Source organism: Ostrinia nubilalis, chromosome 6 (genome assembly GCF_963855985.1).
Source record: "Ostrinia nubilalis chromosome 6, ilOstNubi1.1, whole genome shotgun sequence".
In the NCBI taxonomy this organism is placed as follows: Eukaryota; Metazoa; Arthropoda; class Insecta; order Lepidoptera; family Crambidae; genus Ostrinia; species Ostrinia nubilalis.
In genome coordinates, this window is record NC_087093.1 from 9560855 (window position 1) to 9586013 (window position 25159).

General features: G+C 35.8%; 1 protein-coding gene across 2 annotated transcripts in view; it reads right to left on the minus strand.

The window, feature by feature from the left end:
• LOC135072579 (uncharacterized) overlaps positions 1 to 25159 on the minus strand; it is an 85890-nt gene that overhangs the window by 41572 nt on the left and 19159 nt on the right. For both annotated transcript variants that reach the window (XM_063966547.1, XM_063966546.1), the window contains exons 4-5: positions 5797 to 5883; positions 3122 to 3268 (exon numbers count right to left, since the gene is read on the minus strand). In XM_063966547.1, coding sequence (XP_063822617.1) covers positions 3122 to 3268; positions 5797 to 5883 — 234 coding nt within the window. The remainder of the gene's footprint in view (positions 1 to 3121; positions 3269 to 5796; positions 5884 to 25159) is intronic.

The window sequence follows — 25159 nt, forward strand, 5'->3', positions numbered from 1 at the left end:
AAGATAAATAAAAAAACACGGTACACGTTTCAACATTTGCAAGGCATGTGGTAAGTGTAACAGGATATAACGAGCGATCGAGCGCCAGCCAGTCTGAAATATCGAGGCGATTATTGCAGAAATAAACTGCGGTTAGTTTAAGTAAAATAACTAGAGCTAATAATCATTTAATTACGAAATCTTAATGACCGAATTGTTGATAATAACGGCATCTTAAACCACAAAAATAGAGAAACACGGGCCTCAACGCGAACTGAAATGACTGAAACTTGAAATGGAACGCGAAATCTTAAAATCTCATATCTACTTAAAACCACTGTTAGACAGCGGCACTACAAGCTAAACACTATGATATATTATGTAATTATTACTGGAATATGGACACAAATAAATAGTTTCAGTTTCATGTGATGGCTATTGTGCTTACTAACAAACCCAATTAACTAATGCTAATGATGATCTAACTAATCTGTCCGGCGACGCGTGCCACTAAATCTCGGCTATAAGTGTACATAAAATAGAAGTGTCACGAGGTTCGACTCCCGAAAATAAATTTAGTAGGTACAGTGAATATAAAATAGTGAACCTGCAGTGGTCCAACCAAACTAGGATCAAATAAACAAAATATAAAGTGATTTCCCACTAGGTGTACTCAACCCAAACCCAAAAGCACATTTTTTTGTCACGGAGGAAATGCTTTGCGCTGCCGGGGGACAGGGTGGTGTGTGGGACTCCCGGCGCCCTGAAAAGGGCGCTACCCAAAAGCTCTGTATTATCAAGAGACTCCAACTCTCTAATCACTGGACCACGGAAACTAACGTTAACGTTTAATGAAAACTTGTAAATTGGTATGAATAAATAAGTTCCTTAGTAAGATGATAAAAAGTTAATTAGGAACGATGTATCAACGCACCAATTTCTAATCGCTTTAGGGCTGATTTTTCAATCGTCTGATATCTTTTATCTGAATAATAAACTTGTCATTTTGAAAGCTTTTCCATACTGAAAATGTCAATGTGCCAAACTCATTCTTCGGTTAAAAGTTATCAGACGATTGAAAAATCGGCCCTTAGTAATTTAATTTCACTTAACTCATTGATCTAAATAAAAATTATAAATTGTGTTAAGCCATAAAAAACGATTTATAAACTTGTTTATAATTAAACTTGTTTAATATTCAGGTAAACTAGTAGCTAATCCATTTTATAAAAGTTTATAAAAATAATTAGTGTAGTTTATTCCCTACAAAAAGTAACTAAGCATTTAAGCCTAACTCTTAAAGTCACATTAAATAGGAAATTCTACTATACCTTTTTGATTTGACGGAATAAAAATAAATTATTATGCTTAGACTGTACAGTGATGGACAAATAAAGCTTTCAAATAAAATATGATTTATTAAAGAGGCGACATCTACCCATACATCTCTGAAACTTGTAACAATCAATAGTTGTTGAACACGGATGCCTAGATGGCACCACAATAGATTGGATCCATAGCTGTTAGTAGATTGACTGTAACACACTAGATGGCGCTAGTATCAAAATAAATTGTGCGGAATTACATAGAGCGCGAGCATTCTGGTAGATTTTAGTGTACTTTGTTATTTCAAAAATATGTACTGATTGTTATTATTACATATTTTCATTTCATTATAACGTGCATTTATTTACCTACAGTAAATGTCATGTAAAGGGAAACCGAATGTAGAGTTCTCAAACAATTTATCTGATAAGATGAACCGTAATAAACACAAACATTTTTGAGAAACTAGAATGAGAGAAAATTATTAATTGTACTTAAAAAATATTGCTTCAACAAATTCGCTGTTCTTTCTCACTAAACTCAGAAACAGCACAATCGAAGAAACTTTCTTGCGTTATTGCAAAGCTACGAGTAAGTATGGTTCAAATATTTTTTTGTAAAGAACCTTAAGAGTTCTATTATTAATTGCGAAAATTCCGTTTTATGTAGGCATTTAAATTAAATATTATCAACCAGCTCAATTAAATACGTAGGTATTAAATTAGATTTACGTACTAAATTATCATTTTCTGTATTATTGCATAATGGTATTAATACGACTTTGTGGTAGTTGTAATGGATTTATAATAGCTCTATTCAATAACGACTATTTTTTGTCGAAGCAATCGTTAATGGTTTAATATTATCTTAAAAAGGCAATGGACAAGTTTTCAATTTTTTTCTTTTAATAAAACTTGAAAATATAAGTACGGTACAACTAATAATAATTGTGAAAGAATCATGAAAATCTCTACAAATACAAAAGTTAGGGCCAGGGCCCTAAAGTTGCGCAAATCAAAATTCGCGCCATTTTAATTCGAAGTAGTCACGACAGTCATTCGAAGTAAAGATGACCTACGCTGAACTGTCCCATCAAACTCAATGACAGGGGGGCGCTACCATCGTTCAACTATATGGTTTCCAACATGGCAAAAATCGGAACTAGCGATCCGGTATTGACGGTGGCGCCCCACTGTCAATGTCATGCATAGGACAGTTCAGTATTTTGGAACTATACAAACAGTAAATCACCCCTGTGGGTCTAGACAAAGTGCAAATTATAATCGCAAACCACTCGAAAAGTGGTCGAAAAGCCCCTTTTTTTATGGAGTTTTGACGGATTCGATTTTCGATTCGATCAAAAAGTGCGTTTTGTCTAGGGGGGCTGTGCTGTTGACAGATCCAATGTTTTTTTTAAATCTAGTAGTTTTTAATTTTTCAGCCAGGGTCACTCAAGATTCTTAGTAAAATTGTGTAACCTTTTTTGACATATCTAAGACCTGACCATATTTAAGAAGAAAAAGAAGACTGACATTATAGTGTCATTCTCGACAATGCGTTAGCAAGCATTGTGATTGAAACTTGAACGTGGCCTGACATCACGGCACCGCCTATTTTTAAGTTCCCCGCGAAAATATGGAGGTAATTTAAATAATTAATTTCTCAGCCATTTCATGATGGATTTCAAAAATAACTTCACCGGCTTTTTAGTTTTGGTCTATATTTTAATCCCATTCAGTGAAATCTAATGTTTTCAACATCACGATACTTGACCATTAGATATTTTTTACCGCAACAAAGTAATTCTTATTCTTACCTTTAGAAGTTGGCAAGGTGGTAGGCCTCTGCGCGGGCACCCTATGCGGCGGAGGCTTCCGCGGGGAGGGGGGCGGGGCGAGGGATGTGCGCGCGCGCACTGTGACTGGCGACGAGGATAGCTTTTGGACAACGCCATTTTTCTTAGCTGAAAAAAAATAAAATAGATTTTATTTATATTGTATACTTATTTCTTCTTTATTTTAATGTTTCTTTATAACACAAAACAGCATTCCGATAATGTCAGTACGTTTAAAATTGTTGAGACTAATGTAACACAATAATATTATTGTAGTTAAAGAAAACGGCACAACAAATTAATCACTGACGCACATTTTGCAACAAATCTGTCTTGTAATATCACTCAGATCGTATTGTATTGTATATCTCTGCTTACTTACTATAAACAAATAGGTATTCTTGCTACGAACCCGATTGTAGAGCTTAGAGCTTAGGCGTTAAAATACGTAATATCTCACCAATGCCAAACAAACATGGCAGTAAGTGTAAATATTAATTGTGTTTGCCATTGAAACTTCGCACTTATCCATAGATAGAGAACGTAGTATTCAAATTTCATTGAGCACTATGGCACGCTGTGATCGGACCAGTTGCGTTGACACACTTTTCAAAGGACAACTTTGCGCAGGCGCTATTGTCTATATGTTAGACTAGACTTGCGCAATAACATTATGAAATAGTAAACGCTTGAGGCTAGTTTTTATTGGGCTCCTTCATAATGATGTGCTCAGCTGGATACCCAAATAGTAAGGTTCAATTTGACTACGTAACTAATTTGATTGTAATTGTATGCCTATTTATAACATTAATCACTTCCTTCTTACTTTTATGCCATTAAATGAAGGAGTTAGTCATAAAAAGTAGTAAATTAAATGAAAGAACGAAACAAATTGTAATTTGGTGGTAAAAAAAATTGTCACAGTCTCACTTTAAGGGCAAAGTTTGTGAATCATTTCTATGTTGGTTTAATACATCTCTGAGATAAGCTGAGGTGCGTGATACAACATAATGTTCTCGTTAAGAACCAAAATTTGGTAAGTATTAGTTATTCATACGTCTAATAATTAAGTAAAAGACATCAACGAACCAGAATATGTATTAATTTTAAATTCTACTGACCATGTCACTATAATTTCGACTTTATCATTATATGCCTAAAATAAGATAAATTGCCTATTTGTCATTTTACATTGATATGATAAGTATAGTTTTCTATGGATCATTGTTTAAGAAAAGGTTAATAACACTCTATTACAGTTAATTTGTATTAAAACATGACAATAAGAAAACAAATGTCAACTCTCATCGGAGTCTGTCGCGTTTTTTACACGGAAATTATAATTTAAACCTCAAAGTTCTTGTTATCTCTGTAATAGCACATATCGTGCTCATTGAACTGAAACTGAATCGCTAATTAGGAAGCATTAAGTGCTAATAACTTTTTAGTTAAGTCTAATTATTTTTTTTGCTTAACATCGTAACAGCACCGACATATCGTGTTTTTATTAATGGCAAACAGAACGGAGGTAAGTAATTGCATAAGAGCTCGACAGCGAATCAATCAAAACGCTATTAGATAGGCACAGTCGGCAGCACATCAGTCAGACTATACAATTTTACGGCAAAATATAATCTATTACAACTACATAAAGTTAAGCTCGATGCCGTTGTGTGTAACCACTTATTCGCTCCACCGCGTAGGCTGTGTGCGTCTAATCTGTGGTCTAATGGCCATTTAACTATGTAACCTCCATTCAAGCGCCAATTTCCTTCCTCTTTGACAATTCGAATTCTCACCAGCCCCCCTAGACAAAGTTACACGTGACACTTGTAATTTCGAAATCGCTTCGATCTGTGAAACTTTTTACTGTTTTCATTTTTAAAACTGGAGCTCTACTTAACATAAGTTATCCATGAGTGTTATGTATTGTAATTTACTTAAATTATGATAAAATACCTACATTATATCTTATAATAATTAGTTTTATCTAAACAGCCTGTCTTACTCGTAGTCGTAACCATTTTATTTTAGTTTTCACTTAAATCAGTTTTATTTATTTTACAATGCGTATATTATAGTTAAATAGGTACATACATAACAGTTGTATCTTACGATATAATTAAATATTTATTATAATGCCAGTGTTCACGTCCAATAGCTAACGCTAATGATTGATCGAAAAAAGTTTCGTAATATTCTAAAGATATACTTGATATAATAAATGATGAGATAGTACTGTTATTTGTGATATACACCATTACCCACACGAACTACTCACTTCAAAGTCACCCCTTGAAAATGAGTAATATTACGTCATAAATGGAACCTAGGAACCTGAACCAAACCGGAGTTTCCCGACTAAGGTAACCTTGCAAAACATATTTACAGTCGACAACACTTACGCCAGTATTCACAAACGACACTTGCTTAAGTGAAGTAACAAATCGAACGCACAGCGTTGAATAGAGCTCTGTGATTGGTTCGTGACCCTTTGCGTCCACGAGCACTTTGAGACCTCATAGTAATATTTGTGAATATTTAAGGGCATTAGACTACATTTTTGTTACAAAATAGCACCCTATCACAGCCTCATAAGGTGCCACAAAGATTAGCTTGATGTGCTTTATATTTTATATACCAAGAGTATGACTCACCCTGTACAGGCGGGGGTTGCGGCGGGGTGGCGGGAGGGCGCGCAGGGGTCGTCGGCGTCGGGACGCTGTCCCGCTTTTTGCCGTTCCCTGGAAAAACAGAAAGGACTAAGGTAAGTGAATGAAGAATGGAAAACAGTCATACTCAGGACTCTACAGTTACACGCCAAGCCCGCTGACAGCAAGTCTTGGTGTCTCAGTGGATTTATAAAATATGTCGACGATTTAGCTACGACTTTTGACAACATTTGTCAAAAGTCGACACCTGCGGTTTTGGTGTGTAGACTGCATCGGGTGAAAATAATTTATAAGTGGGTGTTTTGTGTATAATGTAAACTTATATTATGGCTTCAATTCTTTCACTATCCACAGCTTGATGACTTCTTTTATTTATTTCTTTCGTGTCACTTATAGATCGTCCATGAAATCTGGTCCCTCCCCTTCACTTAATCGCTTGTGAGTAAACTTGTTCCACAAAACATTATATGTAATATGTTAATGGTTTTTGTTTTAAACAAGCTGTGAGAATGACATGAATTAAACTGAAGTTGAAAATGATTTTGGCAAATCGTCAGGCCATTTATTCTAACTCTATCGTTACCCTTGCTTTAAACTTTATATGTATAATTCTTTAGCTATCTCGTTCGTTTCTCGTCAAGATAATTTACCTGTACAGTCAACAAGACATGATGCTTAATTTTTCAAAATCGCTCCTTTTACTTGCTCATAGTAAGTAGATAAATGCTTGTAGTATTTTGTCTACGTAATCAAAAAAGAAGAGATAAATACATACAGCAAAAATAATGTATCTCTACTAAAATAATGTGCCTAAGTGGTAAATTATTTTCATACTCCATCGTGTGATGAACACGTGAAGAATAGGATTTGCATTTGTAAGTTTTCCAACCAGAAGGTAAGTGATGAGGTTTATAATCACACGTCCTACGTCACTTCACACTTACTGGCGGTTTTTGAGTTCTGTTAAAATGTTATAGCAGCCGTATTTTTTTTACTAATTGAACAAAATGAGAATGTAGAGTCCCAAACTTACAGGCGAAATGGAAAGTTTAAAAAATTAAAACCAACCGCGCAAAATAGCAAGTTATACAAACTGCAAAAATATGCAACAAACAAAACTTTTATTATTTGACATTAATCTTTTGTTGCTATTTAATCGATACGCTCCAATCTTTTTCTTGTTTTTCACATTCAGTGAGAAACACTTATTGTTATCGAATCTATCGAAAATGGATACTTTACCTACATTTAGTGACATAATGTTGGATCGTAAATTGCAAGGCTTTGTAAAATGAATTAGGATTGTGAAACTGTTTTAATATCGTAATCACTAAATTAACTTTTGCATTGTAATAACACTTTCAATTGTTTTCATTTTACTTTGGTCGTTCATATTTTCTACAACAAATTGACTTATGAATATTCTCTTACACGTGCTGAATCGCCACTTCACCAATTAGTTAGCTGTCATGCTGATGATTTGTTTCGTTTTTCTATTTATTGACGAAGTCTACGGTCATTGAACTACTTACTTACGCCGACAAAAGCCAAATATTTTACCAGCACTGAACTCAAGGTGACGCATTTCTTAAGGTTAGTGCTGAATCATTAAGTTATAGGAAACGGTCAATAGCCGGTTTGCCGGTACATGAACTTCAAACTCCATACATCTCAAAGGTCAAGCAACGCCAAAGTTTCACATAAAATATTCAGTCGGTTTTATAACTTAACGCTATTTAGATATCACTCACCTCTGGCACCAAAAGACCCGAACCTTTCTCGATTTACCGCTATTTTATACTTTTTGTCGCTAGGAACCGGTAGCTTGGACGGATATTTCTCGGAGCTGCTCCTGTACAACTTTTCTTTTGACCCGTAAGCCCCCATATTCGGCTTCTTCATCAATATTCAAGGCATTATACTATGTTTCCGTATTCACGCTCACGAACAGGCACTCTTAGGAACTGCGTCATCTCATTAATGTCTATTAGAAATATCACTTGAATGTCACATCACTGATACGGCAGATTTCATCTACATCTGGATGCTTGCATGCGTGCGCTAGTTAATAGAAATACAATTAATATTATAAATTGCCACTCATTTTGTCTCGCAATAAATTGTTAGTGATATTTGTGGTGTCATAATTTAAGATAACTTTCATTAATCACTGCTATAATATGATTAAAGAGTGTTCTTATTCAGTTGATATTGTAAATATTGTGTACTTAATATAATCATTTTAACTTATTACTTCTCTGATCTCAGTATAAAATTACACCCTACGTTACCCTATACGCTGGACAACAAAGCCCATTCGCTGATATAATTATTGCAATGCTTTAGTCTATTTCTGTAAGCGAGTCACTGCGGATCTTCCAGCATAAGAAGAACTCCCGTTTTAACCATTTCACCTCTCCCTAACATCAGTTCAAACTTTGACGGTGAAATCTCGGGGCTCCACACGAAATGGTAATTTCACACATTACTGTGTGTTTAAAAAGGATCTTTTCTGAGAGCTCCTTAACATTGTCATTTGTCATTCAACGTTACATTATTACACAAAGTATTTTGTATTCTAAAAGCATTTAGTCAGCGACAGATGTGAAAATGACTCTACGTCAAATCCTTTTAAGTGATGGTGTACTTTCAAACTACCGCCGATGTCAAGAATATGAGACCTGTCTGAAATTATTGTTTAACTTTCCAAAAATATTTTGATTTGCTCGCTATGCATTATTTTAGTATTTACGTACACAAATAAAGTTTTAAAGTGATTCGACTCCGGCTGTTAGGCTAACATACTGGCTTAGATAAAGTTAAATAGAGATAAAACTAGATAGACGGAGATAAAGCTGAGTAAAAATATAGACTTTAAAACACTGTCATAACGGAGAACCCACTAGTCTTAATTCAGACTCCACGGAAATGGAAAACCGCTCCGTTAATTTCCTACAGGAGATGAACATATTAAAGCGTCATAATATTTTCTAATTAAAAAGAAAAATAAAAATAATATAGTCTGTTAAGTTTTACTGACGTATTTATTCGCAGGAAAAACTTATTTAATTCATCTTATGTAACTTATTTCCAATTCGTTACATTAAGTGCAATGAACCAACCTGCATACTCTATTTTATTATTTAAGGATAAGTATTCCTAACACCTAACAACACAAATATTAGACAATTTCAAAATTAACTCCCAGCTAATTGAGCCCAATTTAGCCGTGTCAGTTCAAACATAATTTACCAAATTAACTAAAACGTCGCCGTGATTTCAAGTCATTACCCCGATGATTTTTTTACTGTGAGATATTTATAGCCGATACTACGAGACGTTTGGTCTGAAGCCGCTTACTTTTGGTGTTGTTTTCAGGATACTATTCGAGGAAGTGTCACACATTTTTTAAGATCAGCCATTTTCGTAAAAATAGGGTTACAGGTAATAATACAATTCTAGAGAAGATTTGACTTTTATTCGCTTGTATTGTAAACAATCTAATTAGGCCAGTAGAATTAAACACAAAAATTGATTAAATCGGAAATAATTCCTACAAAAGATTTTTTTGCTTTAATGGCTTCATTGGTTGCCCATTAAGACTCTCCTAAGTTTTCGACTTCGACGGAGTTGTGCTTAAGTGGTGGGGGCCCCCGAAAGCGGCGTTTTTTCGGTTTTCCGGTTATACCGCGTAAAGGACTTACCCTATCGAAAAGTGGTCTTCATGACGGTTAAAGGGCACTTAATCCTGCATTGAATAAGACCAAATTCATATGTTTTGGACAAACCGTTCTCGCGCTAAAGTTCGGCAAAGTAGAAAATATACGTATAATTAATGACCCTCTCCACGTCCAATGGCTTGTTACCCACATGCTTCCAAGCCTTGTAAAGGGTCACCTTAACCAGTGTAACCCTAACAAGGCTCACGAGTTTGATTCGCTTATCCTTGTTCGTCCCAGCCGTTCCTTAACTGCGGTTGCTGCACCTCTTCCTGACACTCTCCTGAACGACTCTGTGTTACCTAATGTGGCTGCCTCACTTCCTTGTACCCTCCTGTACGATTGCATTGCTTAGCTATATGCCTGGTCCAAGGTTCAACGCCACAAAATCAACTTTGTACGCGTGAAAATAGTTTAAATACTATTTTCCGTGCTTGCAACATTTTTCTTTACTGCTTCGCCTCTATTAGTCGTAGAGTGATTGTATATATCCTATAGCCTTCCTCAATGTATGAGCTATTCAACACAAAAATAATGATTTCAATCAAACTAGTAATTCTTAAGATTAGCGCGTTCAAACAAACAAACAAAAAACTCTTCAGCGTTTTAATATGAACTTGTTGTTGTTGATTTTTGGCGTCGAACCTTAGACCAGGCATACGGCTAGGCAACGTAGTCATGCAGGAGGATACAAGGAAGAGGGGCAGCCACAGTAGGTAACACAGAGTCGTTCAGGTGAGTGCCAGGAAGAGGTGCAGCAACCGCAGTTAAGGAACGGCTGGGACGAACAAGGATAGGCGCATCAAGCTCGTAAGCCTTGATAGGGTTACACTGGTTGAGGTGGCCCTTTTCAAGACTTGGAAGCCTGTGGGTAACAAACCATTGGACGTGGAGAGGGTCATTAATTATACGTATATTTTCTACTTTGCCGAACTTTAGCGCGAGAACGGTTTGTCCAAAACATACGAATTTGGTCTTATTCAATGCAGGATTAAGTGCCCTTCAACAGTCATGAAGACCACTTTTTGATAGGGTAAGTCCTTTACGCGGTATAACCGGAAAACCGAAAAAATGCCTCTTTCGGGGGCCCCCACCACTTAAGCACAACTCCGTCGAAGTCGAAAACTTAGGAGAATCTTAATGGGCAACCAATGAAGCCATTAAAACAATAAAATCTTTTGTAAGAATTATTTCCGATTTAAAAGCTAATTCTACTGGACTAAATAACTCGTTAGCTACGGAAAATAATAGTGGTTTCCAAAAACAATCCAAGTAAGTATTACGACTTTTGTTTGACTTGAAATTAATTAAGACAGATGTGTTCTAAGTTGAACGCGCGCGCATTATGCCCAGAAGTCTAACTTTAGCTCTAATAGTCCGTATTAGTCATTCGAAACGCAGCAAATGTTACCAGGTTTGTATCTATTTTTGCGGGCATTGCTTTCAGGGTTAAATAATTGAAAGACAGTAGTGTCCTTAAGGACTACTTTAGGCTATGCGCTAAATGGCACAGAGCTACAGTGTGCTGGGTATTTTTAGATTTAACCGTCTTTTTGTACATTTTCTCCTGGCCACGCGATAGTTTCACCGAGTGGAGACCGTATAATCACAGATTTATTAGAAGGTTACCTTGTCATGTTACAGATATTGATTATCAACTGATAAAATCGCTTTAAGACAAGAGAAAACGTGTCTAGTTTTTTTTACTAACAGCGTAACGAAAGTGTACATTATTTAATACGCAATGGAGTGTAAAATGACGTGATTTAAAAATGATAAATTGCATAGCATTTTTGTTATGAAAATTAGGTTTATTAGCACTCGCCACAGTGCATATAATTAGTGAATATAACGACATCGATTAATGTGCAAAATGAGGTACTGAAATATGTGTGGAAAACTGAATTACTAGACAGACACTGACTTTATTATTATTTTTACGTGTGTATAATGTTTATGTACACATATCAACATTAATGGGGTAAAGTATCTTTATTTACAGACTATCCCCCTTACTAATAAAAAGTTACACAGTTGTTGAACACTGTTTTAAAATGACATTTCCATACTAAACGTCACTTTAAACCACTGTTCAACGAGCGTGTAAGGTTTATTAGTAAGGGGGTATGTGTGTACCTATGTATAATGCTCTATCTTCTAGCAAATAAAAGACATCTGCATATAATTGTATTGTGTTATAGATACGAGTTTGTTACTGATATAATCAGAGGAAGTTATTTATTAGATTGCTAGCAGATGCCAAGTATGGAACAAAAATCTTGGCACGAGAGCTTTGGACAAATATTATGCGTGTTTTTTTAAACAAAGCGGCGAGACAAATGTATTTATTTAAGTATATAAATACTCAATTAGCTACCATATATATATATACCATATATACGGGGCACATAGCTCGTAGAGACGATGGCCGTTGGGGCAGAAAAGTTCTCGAATGGCGACCACGGGCTGGAAGACGTAGCGTGGGCAGGCCTCCTACTAGGTGGACCGACGATCTGGTAAAGGTCGCGGGAAGAGCCTGGATGCGGGCAGCGCAGGACCGTTCATTGTGGAAAACCTTGGGGGAGGCCTTTGTCCAGCAGTGGACGTCATTTGGCTGAAACGAACGAACGAGCTACCATATATGTAGTGACAAATCTACAGACCATAAATGCTTGTTTTTTGATAAAACGAAATATAATGACTCTTTTTATCGCGGTCTGTTTATGACTTTAATGTGTGAATAAACAGTTGTTAAGTATTTGATGGTGATGTCGGCGAAAGGGTCAGGGTAATAAGACATTGTGTTGAAACATTAGCCTCGCCGTAATGGCTGGCGAAGGCATTAGGAGTTTAGGAGCATCAGTGCGGCAAACTTCGCAACTCGCGCTTTGGGACGCATGCGGGCGGAAAATATGGAGACGTGAGGGACGAGTTATGACATGTTTTCGAAATTAAACTCAAAAACAATCCTTTAATGACTGAGGTTAAACTAATTTATGCTTTATATCGAGTTCGATTCCCGTTTGAGAAATTTACTAGACTTATTGTTGAAGAATAGGACGAAGATCCTTATCGAAATTCAGTAACAAATCGTATCTTGTCTGGCACTAAACATCACCTTGAATGTTGACATGTGTATTGTGTAGGCACTAATTTATTGCCAATTGACATAATATATGAATAGTCATACTATTCAATTGGCAAAATCTTCCTGAAATTACTTAACGTCAGTTAACTCCACATGTCCGCTAAAGCAATAATATGACGTGACGACTGCTTATAAATAAATATTAAAGGGTATTTCATTAGTGACGTACAATAAAACTATCTTATACACCACACCGCACGCAAACGTGTTCACAGTAGGCAATCGTTATCACTATACCGCGAACAGACACATTCGATTTGCATAAAATTTAATTTGTAGATGCACCAACATTTACGACGCACGTATCGTATAAATGCACTGTCGCAGAATAACACCGCTGCAACTATGTACTCGTGTGTCACAGAGTAAGCGCGTTGCTAACTCGCGCCGGCAACCACGTAAACTGACAACGTTGCATGCAACTTGCTACCCCACCCAGACTGATCGGTGAAGTAACGCTAAATAATATGGACTGCTATCGCCTTAATGATTTTGTAATGGCTAAACGGAGACTTACAACTAAGTAGCGGTTAGAACTACCGCAGCAGATCGCATACGTGTTATTATGATATAAAATAATATCGGAGTTTATTAAATCAAAATATCGAAATGGTGGTGATTATTTTTCTTATCAGCTCAAAATGTTATAGCCAACTAACCATATCAACTAACTAGTTATATGCTAAACACATACACATCACATTCTAGCCATGTAGCGAGCGAGAATAGGTCTATAAATCTCAGTACAACGCGGGATGTAGCCAATCATAGTCTCTATTTTATATGAAACAGACTCTACCTACTCACATACTGGGTATATTTAATCAATATCAACAAATTTATTCTGAAACGGGTAACTCGACGTAATTTATAACTAATTTACCTGATAAACATGCAAAAAAAGCACTCTACGTATGTAATAATTCGAATGAAGCAATTATGTTCTATACAAACATGTAAAAAACGCAATAATATAGCAAGTATATGTATCTAAAGTGATGATCTAAGTAGATAAAACGAATAAAATATCGTAATCGAAATAACTGAACTGAACTCTTCACGAAAAACAAGTAATTGCATGACTCTATGTTAACACAACAGCTATTTCTGTTAAAACAACTTTCTGTTCAGAGAACCCTTTGCGTGTGGCCACTACTTCTCACGTACTCGTGTTTCCCCAAAAATCAATACGGTTAAATAGACCGAAAGGAAAGTCTACCTCTAATAGGTTTCCTTTTAAAAACAAGTTCAAACAAATACCGTTAATCGAATGGCATAAGCCGATTAGTTGATGTTGTTATTATTGTTTTATTGCTGCAATAATCGTTGTCACACGCTTCTGGTAATGCTTTATTATGACAATAACAATACACTGAGTATCATTCTATTGATAGTAATCAAAACATTTTGCGTTACACAATGACAGCAAATCAGAATTTATTCGGTTGCAAAATAGTTCTTATTAAAATTAAATATGGCACTACCAGGCTTAGCTTGATGTGGAGTTACTTGTCTGTACAATAATTATGCGCCTTATAATCCTAACGCGTTAACCTCAAATGCTCAAGGAATTTATTTGTTTTGTGCAGAAAATCACACGTCTACCTCACATGCACGTTAAAACTTCAAGTTACACAGAATACACAAGTTTCAAGGTCACATTGTCATATTATTATCTATTTACTCAGCATATACAATCGACAGAAATAGCCGGAGGATGATGCCATTAAACATAATAACCGCTTTGCGTTTTTTATTTTCAACCTGTTTACGATTAAGTATTTTGTCAAGCTAAAGACTAAAAGAAAATGTTCACGCTGACATTATACAATCAATCGCTGCACATAAGCTAATTAAATAAGTCGTAGTAAATTCAATTCTAGCAATTTATTTGAGTGAAAACGTACTTTATGTAGAGACTAGTAAAAATAAACATTAATTGGGAGACCAATGTTTATTTCTCAATCGCAATACGTACCATGGAGGAAGAAACAAGGACTGGTAATATAGCTTTCAACGTAATATGTTCCACGGTGGGAAACAACAATACACTTACTTGATTATGAAATAATAGCTTCACTTCCCATCCAACTACACCGTGTGACAGATATGAGTACGAACGAACCAACTCACCCATAAAAGAAATACAGCCGACTGATCCTAAAGCGGGCGCGGTTATTTCAGAGTCACGAATTGTGCCGCCGACAACCTGAATGGGTATACAAGTACAGATCTGTTCTGCGATCATATCCATCAATCCACTATTAGGTCGGATGGTTAATAGGCCAGAAAACCCAATCATGCGCATCTTCGCACAAACGCGAGATAAATTGGTACCCACTAATATCAGACTCTCAAAAGAACTAAAGAATCGTTACACAAAAAAGATAATCTCAGTATTCATGTTCTTAGCATTGGTATAACAACGCACATTTCTTATGATCACTAAAATCCTGAGCAAAACTTACATTAAATTTCTCATTAAATTTTTTATTACATCAATGAAGTAGTAATCTTGCGTTTGTTTTACGCAAGATACAACTTCAGCTGTAATAAAACCCACGCCGCTAAACTTTACATCGTATTGTATGTTAAATAACTGTAACAATATTTTGTTGGCAGCTAATCCGAACAATTCAATCTCAAAAAGGGTTTCGAAATACAAATGTCGACTGCCTCAAAAATAGCTGCAGCTGCGACCATGGAATGCAAAGTTCCAACGTTGGATTCGATTCCATGAATAGTTCGGTTATAGGTATAGGCAAGGTATTATTCGCGTGATCGTTCCTTTTACAGCCCTTATTTATGGACATCTTTGGTTTAAACTTGTCGAGTTTCAGCAAATAAATTTTCTGTTCTCATTTCAGTAATAGCATTCAAAGTCTATCAGGTTTCACGATAATGTGGGCTGGGATTTAGCTGTGCCGAAGAGATTTATGCAACCAAACGCCATGAATGTCTATTGATTGAAGTAGATGCGGCTTCACTAGTTTATCTTTATTTCCTTTTCATCTATTTAAACTTTAGATTGCTACCGTTTATTAAGGTTTGTTCATGCTAACATTGACTTTCTAGAACCTGCTATGACGTTTTTAGAATCTGAGTTAATTTAAAACTAAACGTTTTAAAAGTTGAAGACGATTACCAACTTCGATATGGTTGAAGTTGAAGCTACTGAATAATATTTTTCCTAGAAAATACAAGTAAAAAGTACGTTTAAGAAAGGAAACTCTTGACTAATTAACACAAAAATTTTATACTACCTGTCATTTTGTTTTGTTTTAATGGTTGCCATGTTAGTATTAAGTATCCTAATCTTAATATTTTTATGGTGTGTGACCCAGTATGAAAGTAGGCTCATAGGCTCATAGGTTCTAGGATTACATCGTATAAATCGCGAGCATAGTAGTTTCCTAACCGTGTGTCAATACGGTTATGTCGGTTATGTCTATTAATAGTAAAATACGGCGTGTGTCTCAAAAGCGTAAATGAGGTCGGACTAGTGCAACAGTTTTGGCGGAATTTCGTAATAAACAAAACATGGCTGACGTTGGCTCGTCGCCAGCTGCAGCGTCCGTTGATGGTTCTGTATTCTTCTGTTTGTTAATCCTGACTGATGGATCAGGATTACCGTCCAAAATAAGAAATAGAGCTTTCCAAATTAAGAAGGCTTTTTGAAAAATCCTCAAAAGGATCATGATTTTCATTTATGAATAGCCAAAATGTGCCGCTAATACACAAATTATAATTAAACAAAGAAATTCATTCAGAGTAAAATCGCATTAAAATTTTAATTGAACTAGAAAATGATTTCACTGCACTGTTAAGTTATTGTACATTTAGTCAATTATTTCTTGAGATTGATATAAATTGTATTAAAGATATTTATTTCTCATTTCACCTTGTCACTTGAATAAGAACAATAACAAAATATATAATACGTATTTTCTATTCAATCGTTCTTTAGTTCAGTAGGGAGACAGCTAGTATTTGCTCATATTTTATTTTATTTATGTTTCTGTTATAGTAGTCTAGTAATAGTTCAATCAATTTAAACATTCTTACTAGGACAGCAGTGATTTTATGTCGCTTGTTAAGGAAATCAGCAACTTTGAAGTAAGTCAACGGTAACAAGCATACCTACCTACAAAATAGTCTTTTTATTCTACACTCGTCTACAAATGATACAATTTAAATTCACCATTTCCCTACACGCAATACCATTTCAATAGATAGGATGTACGCCAAACCATTTAGTAGTAGCTACATCAGCGTCGAAAGTTCTAGTAGTCTCCTTAATGGTAAAGGAATACAGTTGAAAATTGAGTGGTATTTTGTAGAGCTGTGTAAGTAGAGGCGCAGGGTTTAGTGTGAGTGTGTGGAGTACCTTTGTCCGCTTCAGTAGACACTGGTAGTTTTTCAGACAAAAGAAGACTAGTAGTATTGACACAGGAACTGTCATGTTAATGTATTGAAGTAGGCTTACAAAATGGCTTAAAAAATTCTGAAGAGTTCAATCAATGATTTAAGCCAGTTTTCATATTCTGTTCACAATATTGCCGTAGTCTACTGTCGCCAACGTCTATTAGTGAGGTCGGGACCATCATAAGGACGCAGATTACATCCGGCACCCGAGCCGAGCGAGCCGTCACTGGAAATTGTAGTCCCATTTACCTACTCATCGACTCTATTGGGATTTCTAAAGTGCGAAAAGCTATCAGTATGGTGACTCTACGACCCGTCGATTGAAATGACGTAAGAGCTCTATTAAAAACTATAAGAGAAATCCTTAATCCATCTTAGTGTTTGAATTTAGTTATTTTCTCAAATATTCAACACAGGATGCTTTGAGCAAAAGCTTTTAAGGTTACAGAAAAGTTCCGTTTCAAACGGTCGAGTCTTTCCCATGCCTTATAGAGTCTGCAACAGTCTGAGAACGATCGAAAGTAAAATAATTATTAAAGTCACGTAACCTCGAATTATGAAGTCGTAACACGTTCCTATTAGTTACGCGAGCTTGTCGTGCGCGAGTACGGGTTTGATACCCACCGATGTATTTTGTGAAATAGTAACAAATCGTTTTGCCAAACTTGGATAAGTTAATATAAGATATACCTTACTATAAGAGCCTTAAGTAAGTACCTACTTATCCGCAGTATAACTTAACAAGAAATCATTAAACAGAAATATTATTATGAAGGTTTTACCTCATTTGCAAATCAATTTTGAAGAAAATTTTCATACTTTTGAGGTATGTATGAGTAAAAGTTTCCATACATAATAAGAGTTAAATTATGTATGTATTTAGTCACTCATTTATACATACTATAGTAATGTATGATGATATGACTGTGGAATCTTTTAGAAATTGCACTTGCGCGTATCGTGATGTCGCGAATATGTCTCACGGTTTTTGTTGTGCAACGTATGAAAAACCGTGACAACTAAATTACTTGTACAGTCTACCCATCCTTTGAAGAGCTGAAAGTTAATTCTATTTAGTATACATAAATCATATTTTCGCAGTCGCCATCTAAATACAGCAGATTTTTGTGTCAAGTGTATAGACGAAAATGCAACTATGTAAAGTGCCTCACGCGTGATCGTGTCGTGTGGTTAGCAAAAACGACATGAAGGTAGCAATTACTTTTCTTTGTGAGAAATACAAGTAATTTTATCCATCCAAACCATCATTGATCTGGTATTATGCATGATTGCTATGGGACGTAGTTTTAACTGTATAAAAATGTAGAGTCTAGAAAATCAATAAAGAAAAGTGATTTTATTGTCCTGAAAGTTTAATAATAGCATGTCACGAAGTTTAACAACGTTGTTAACACGGTAAGTGCTAGATGGCCTTTCTAATGAGCACTAAATAACAGGCTTCGAGTCTGTTATTACCAAAGAATACGAAATTATCCAGTTAAGCTCCATATACGCTGCATGTCAGTCTTTTGTCAGCTGCATTAACCTTAATCTGCGTTCACTCAATACTGCAATGCAAAGTAAAAGTAGTCCTTATAGCAACAGCAACAAATAATATCGGTTCGTTCACCGCATACGAGTTGATTTTCAACAATACGAAAGAACCTGTTCTTTAGGAATCACCTGTAACTATCTCGCAGTGGAACCGGTTGGCTGCGGTCACAAACCACGAAAAGGCAGCCGTCACACTTTCAACGCGGGGGATAATCTGTACTATTATGCTAGTTAATATGCATGTTTGAACAATGACATTGTGCTTTCGCATCACAAGTATATATCGCAAACAATGCCATGAATGCTTTACATGTTGTCTTGCAAGTTATTGCCATACAAATGATCTAATTACGTAAATAAATAAGCGATGTTAACTAATATTACAGCTCTATTACTTTTATCTAAAGATAACAGCTAAGCTAATTATAGAGTCACCAAAAAAGAGTCATTAGATAACATATCACACTTCTAAGTGCAATTTTGTTTGTAAACAATTTCTATCTTCTCTCTTGCGTGGATTCTCACAGAACGTCGTGACAATAACATCCTTCGCAACGAGACGCCGATTCACGTAAGAAGATAATAGAGGATGGGGTGGCTGCGTGCGTCTGCGGGAAAGCTTAGAGCGATCATTACCATAAATACCGCATTTCACAAACGGCATTCATCCATTTTACAAACGCCCACAGACAAGAAAGTTATTCAATAAGATATAGTTTATGTAACAAAGCAAGATATGACTAAACGAGAGCGCACGCATTCGGACTGCGCCAATTGGTCTTGATGGTCGACTTCAATACAGATTGTATATTTTAGGCCTGTATTATAAAACGACACCCAAGTATGAATTTCTTCCGTTTCAAGAATATAATTCAGACCCAAATATAGAAATTGGACCAATAATGAATTTTCGAACGGAGTTTTGAGAGTAATTTCGTAACTTTGGGCCTAAATTCTATTTATAGAAGAATGGCATTATCACTAAAACATTTCCCTAATTTATTTCCTCGTTGTTTTTGCGTTTTGAGCCTATTACAACTACGGAGAAGTTTAATGATTTACTGAAATATGATATTGACAATTATTGCGTCACGAAATTCCAGTGATCACGGATGTGCAACAGCGATCAATTGGATACAAAATATAATTGCGCAAAAAAACACGATGAAACTGTTAATCCGACGGCAAGAGAAATTTGATTTATTCGGTTATTTCGCAGTTTATTAAGATTTCACCCGACGGAACATATTATTGTGAACGGAGGCTGCTGGATTACCATTTGAAGCGTTACAAAGTGTAATGAAATAAATAAATCTGGTGTCAGCAAAATATGCATCTAACTAAGTTTCTTAGAAACGTTGGCGAGAGTTCACGAGTAAAACAAATACATCAGCCGTGGGAGGCAGGGGCTGACTCGACACAAACAATCAACTACTGAGAAGTCTGAGAACAGTTGAGTAGCGAGCGGTATCCATTAAAACGGTTTACCTTTTTTATATCTGGACTAAATGTCTTAGTAACGTTTTACTCCTGCTGTATACAGAAATTATACGATCAGAACTTACAAACGGTTATAATATTTTAGTACTTAAACGATTTAGTAACACTTTATTGTTACGCCCTACAATACATTTCTACACTTAACCCAATTCAGTTTAAATCTGTATTTACGCACGCGTGGCACCAGCAATCAAACATTTTAACCCAAATACACCGACTGCCCTCAAAACTATCGAAATATCTCAAATATAGATCTATAACCGACATGTAATCACGAAACTGAAATTATGTAGGCTTACATTCGAAATATTTAACGACCAATAAATTCAGATGTAATTCCTGTAAATTACGAGGTGCATAAACATAGGTCCACGTATTTATGAGCCCTGCTTTAGGAGCAGCCACCAAGAATAATAATGTATCGCAAAACATGTCGCATACATTTCAGGATTAAACTACCAACAGCTTGTGTAAAAATCTAATATTTCTAATGACGTTAAGCTTTCCTAAGGACAATTTGAGTTGCTTAATTAGACAACTTTAAAAGTTATAATAGGTAATCTTAAAGCTTATAATTTTAATTTATTGTCTATACCTACTTATGCTGCCTCTAGGCATAAAGTGTAGGCGAGTTACCAAATGGTAAAGCAATCCTTTAAAGTAATGATAATGCTATAATAATGCGTCGTCACGTAGGTTTTCAGGCCACGCTCTATAGTATCGCATTCGGGTCACAACTCACAAGGTCTGGCATTAATTTGTTATGTCACCCACAACTGGGACGTTGTACTTTTTGTATGGGTTACGTTGTGCTTTTCAAATCTATAACGTCAATAGTTTCAGGTTAAACATGCACGATTCAAAAATGGTGTAATGCGTTACCAATTTAATGTAACCGTAATATCTAAGTTACTTCTTATTGAGTTATTCTAGGTAGAGTTAAGTTTTATTGTGGACTTAACAGGTGTTAATAGTCGTATGTTTAGTAATTAGTAGGTACGGAATCTAAAGATTATATTGAAAAAGAAAACAAAAAATAGTTCTATGAAGTTGTGATTGTGAAAATACCATCTAGCCTTTGAAGATCAATTTCTGAAAATTTTCAGAATTCTTTTAAGATTTTGTATGTTTGTCAACCCTGTTGTTATTGACCGTAATTCAATCTTTGATCTTAACTACTGACATATTTCTTTTCTTAACCTTAGAAGTGACATAATGTGGGAGTAGCTGATGCAGCTAGCTGTGCGTGTTAGGTAAGTCAATAAATCTTATGAGGCGGTTTTTATTGTTAAGATAAATTGTAATAATAAAATTCAAGGAAAGTTTCATTAAAGTAATTGATTGATCATGGATTGATAATTAGACGCATAATAGAAGATGCTCGTCTTGGCATTGTTCATAGTTAGTGGGTTAAGTTACACGATTCTTGTTTTTAATCAAAACATCATGATTTTCCCGGATAAATAATACTGTTTTAGCACTTAAAATATTAACTTAATTTAAAAAAGATTATAATAGGTAATAGAGATCCCACTAAACTTACATTAAAATTGTAAAATGTTGTCAATACGCAACCACAATGGCTCCAAATGTTAAAAGTTATCAAATCTCATGTTGGCTCTACAGCTTCTTACTCTATAAGCCTTTTAAACAAACCCTACACCTTAGTCAAGATGGAGACTCTTCAAAAACAATTTTGTTGTTTCCACTGTTTTGACTGATGAGGGCAACAGGTGACGTTACCTACATTACTTATTAACGATGATAACTCATGATGTCGTCTTAATTAATATGAATGTTTACAAATGCAACCAACAACATCTTTGAGGTTGAAAGATCAAAGGAAGGCCTACTCTTAAAAGCTCTCCCTTTTTGCGTCATCCGTCAGCTGACAGACCAGCAAGAAGTTGACAATCACAATCGCTCTATTATTTATTTGTAGAGACCACTTGTAAACTTACAGAGCAGGTCAAACTAGTCTCATATCATTAAACTAGGCTTAATACCCAACCCGTCTAACCAGGATGGGTGGTGTACCGTGTAGGCCAATTACTCTATGTGCGTCCAATAATAATTTAGGGAGGGTCGTGCTCCTGTATTGAAAACCCAAAGAATTTGATAATGATAAAGCTCAAAACTCGATTCAATCTCAAACATAGATTTATTCAGGCCTACGATTGGTTGAATTTCAATATTGGGCTAATCACAGATTTAATTCAGAATGTAGAGCCATAATATATGAGTGTCATTTCACACGGGCCAAAGTGTACGTTTGGGGCGTGCTGCAGTTTAGCGGACAGTCTAGTTCGCAGTCGTTTCGCCTTCGCCTCGGGGTCAACGCTTCTCGGCCGTCAACAAATCCATCGACGAGAATAACCCGTTACACAGCATCGACTACGACTTCCATCGGGTTTCACCCGCCGGCATCGCCTAGACCATTTTATATCGGCGCTACCGACAAAAAAGGAAAATATGCGAAAATGCATTAAAAACTAAAAAGGCTCTACTGTCGAATTCGCCAGAATAGGACAAAACAATTTTCTCGATTCACGATCAAATAACGCCTTAAAGGTACAAACGAATGTTAGTTTTGAGCCATAACGGGATTCCACACATTTTGCAGACCCAAATGGCGCATTTTGACGCTTGAAAACTTTTTGTACGATTGCCATCAGAAAATTTTGCAGTTTTTATTTGAAACGAACGACTCTGAATAGTAAGTATCCATTGTTGATTTCCGTTACCAAACGGGTGTAGCAACGATTGTTTATTGTATCAGATCTTTAAGTTTCTTTTTGTCCTATTTTTTAGAATCACCATGACATTTCGAATTCTGAAACTGTACACTGGTTATTGTATAACACGTATAAGTACAGTTTCTTATTTTACTGGTAACTCTATACCCTAGTATTGGTTTCAACACTTTCAACAAAATTCAATCGTTGCGTGATATGTAAGGTGAACGAAGAGCGGTGAAAGTGTATGTGGGATAAATCGCTGAACGAAACAATGTAGAGATAATAGATAGATATGGTAGAAACAGATACGTGATAGTACAGATAGTTCATTCTTACCTCAGCAAGAAAGTCGACTTATTTCATCCAATTAATATTATCGAGTGAGAAATCTACAAATGTATTTAGCTCTCCAACAAATATGTTCGGGAAAACTGACACTTCAATATCACATTCATAACTCACGTGTCTAAGAGATAATTAATTTGAATACAGACTCGTTTCCTTATTCCGCAATAAAATGTAAAATTGATTAGTTATACGAATTTATTAAGTGTTGTCACGACACGATACTAGGCACTTACCTACTTAATAATTCATCGACAAAAGTTTATTTCTGTACCTACGTAGAGGTTGCGCTCACCTAATTACAAAAATCTTTAAAAATTAATCAATTAATAACGCACATGCTTAATGAAAAAATAATTCTAAGTCGTTGATTTATTACTTTAAGTTGTCGGTTCCAGGTGTGTTACGTTGAGAAAATTTTATATCCGGAAACAAATCGATGTTCTAGAGTTAACGCGAAGCATTCACTAATTATTAATTAATGTAAGTCTCGCGAAGCAATTCAATGTCATAGTGAAAGGCAAACCCTTTATAATTTAAATCAGCTAAATGTCGCGGTCATCTGACTTCCATAAGAATATTGTATACAGAAATAGAAATGCGAAGTTTTAGAAAACAACACGAGTAGTCAATTTGGAACTCTTATTAGAGAAACAACTTGGTTACACAGTGACAAGCTTTCTTTGCTTACTTAACATGGAAACTTGTAAAAGTAACCTGACATTCTCCAGTCCAAATGATCTTAGAACCTATTAAGTCCATTAACTAATCATTTATTTATGTAACACGCCGCCGATTGTACCAAAGCACCAAACATCACAATGACATGATTGATGTCATGGAAAGTCCAATTACATGCTATTTATTCACACTGGTAAACAATAATAACGAAATAATTTCCTGCTAGTCAATATTCAATTTTACCGTCATTAAATTCTGAATATTTACCGCGTTTAATTTTACAGATTATGCCAGAAGACAGGTAGCTCCTTACTAAAAACTTAGCTTAAAATAGCCAAGAATCTAGCAAGGTAAATGCTGTTTACTTTAAAAATATCAACTTGTAGGGTTAACGTAAGTTGTTTAACCAGTTGCCGGTTGACATACAAAAATGAAGGACAGTCCCATTAATTTCACTAACCGTAAGTATAAACGATCTTTATAGTCAACTGATTAAGAACCATCGAGAAACAATTATTATTTACAATATCTAAGATGCAGCAGTAATTACTAACGGCATGCAAAACACTGAAAAGACGTAATGACGTTTTTGCTAAGGTTTTCACTCATTTTCTCTTCAGCGCTAACGTGAAAAATCTGAACAATTGCTATAATAGTCATTATGTTGACTTGCCGATAAGTGAACATTGCGAGAAAGCTGATTAAAGGTGAACTGAAATTATGACACCACACAAAACTATAAGAAAGTTAACCGTTCACACGACGCGCCGCATTTTACGTCGTCTAAATCATAACTGATCAATAAATCCATGTAGGGTCTGTCAACACTGCACTGGCATAGGGCACATTTTCGGCAGGAAAATGCGGTATGCGGTTAACCTTAGTGAGAGAGAGGTATCCATTGATTTTTCGCGTTGCAAGTTGACGTCACTATCGCGACAGAGCGGCGCGCGCCGACTCGCGTCTCACCGTCGGCGGCGGCTGGCTGACTGAACCCGACAGAGGAAGTGTCGTTGCCATGCGGTCCTGGCTCCCCGAGCCACTCGCACTCTTGACTTGACCTTCCGCATCGCGTCGCACTGTCACAGGTTCGGAGACCAGCTGATTTTTAATTAGCAAACTGCAGTCTGCACCGAGTTGCAGTTGAGTCGGGATTCGTTCCATCCATCCATTCCATCAGAAGGCACATCGTGTTTTATTTGTCAAACCCTTTTGACTATGAAAATTCAAACCCTTTT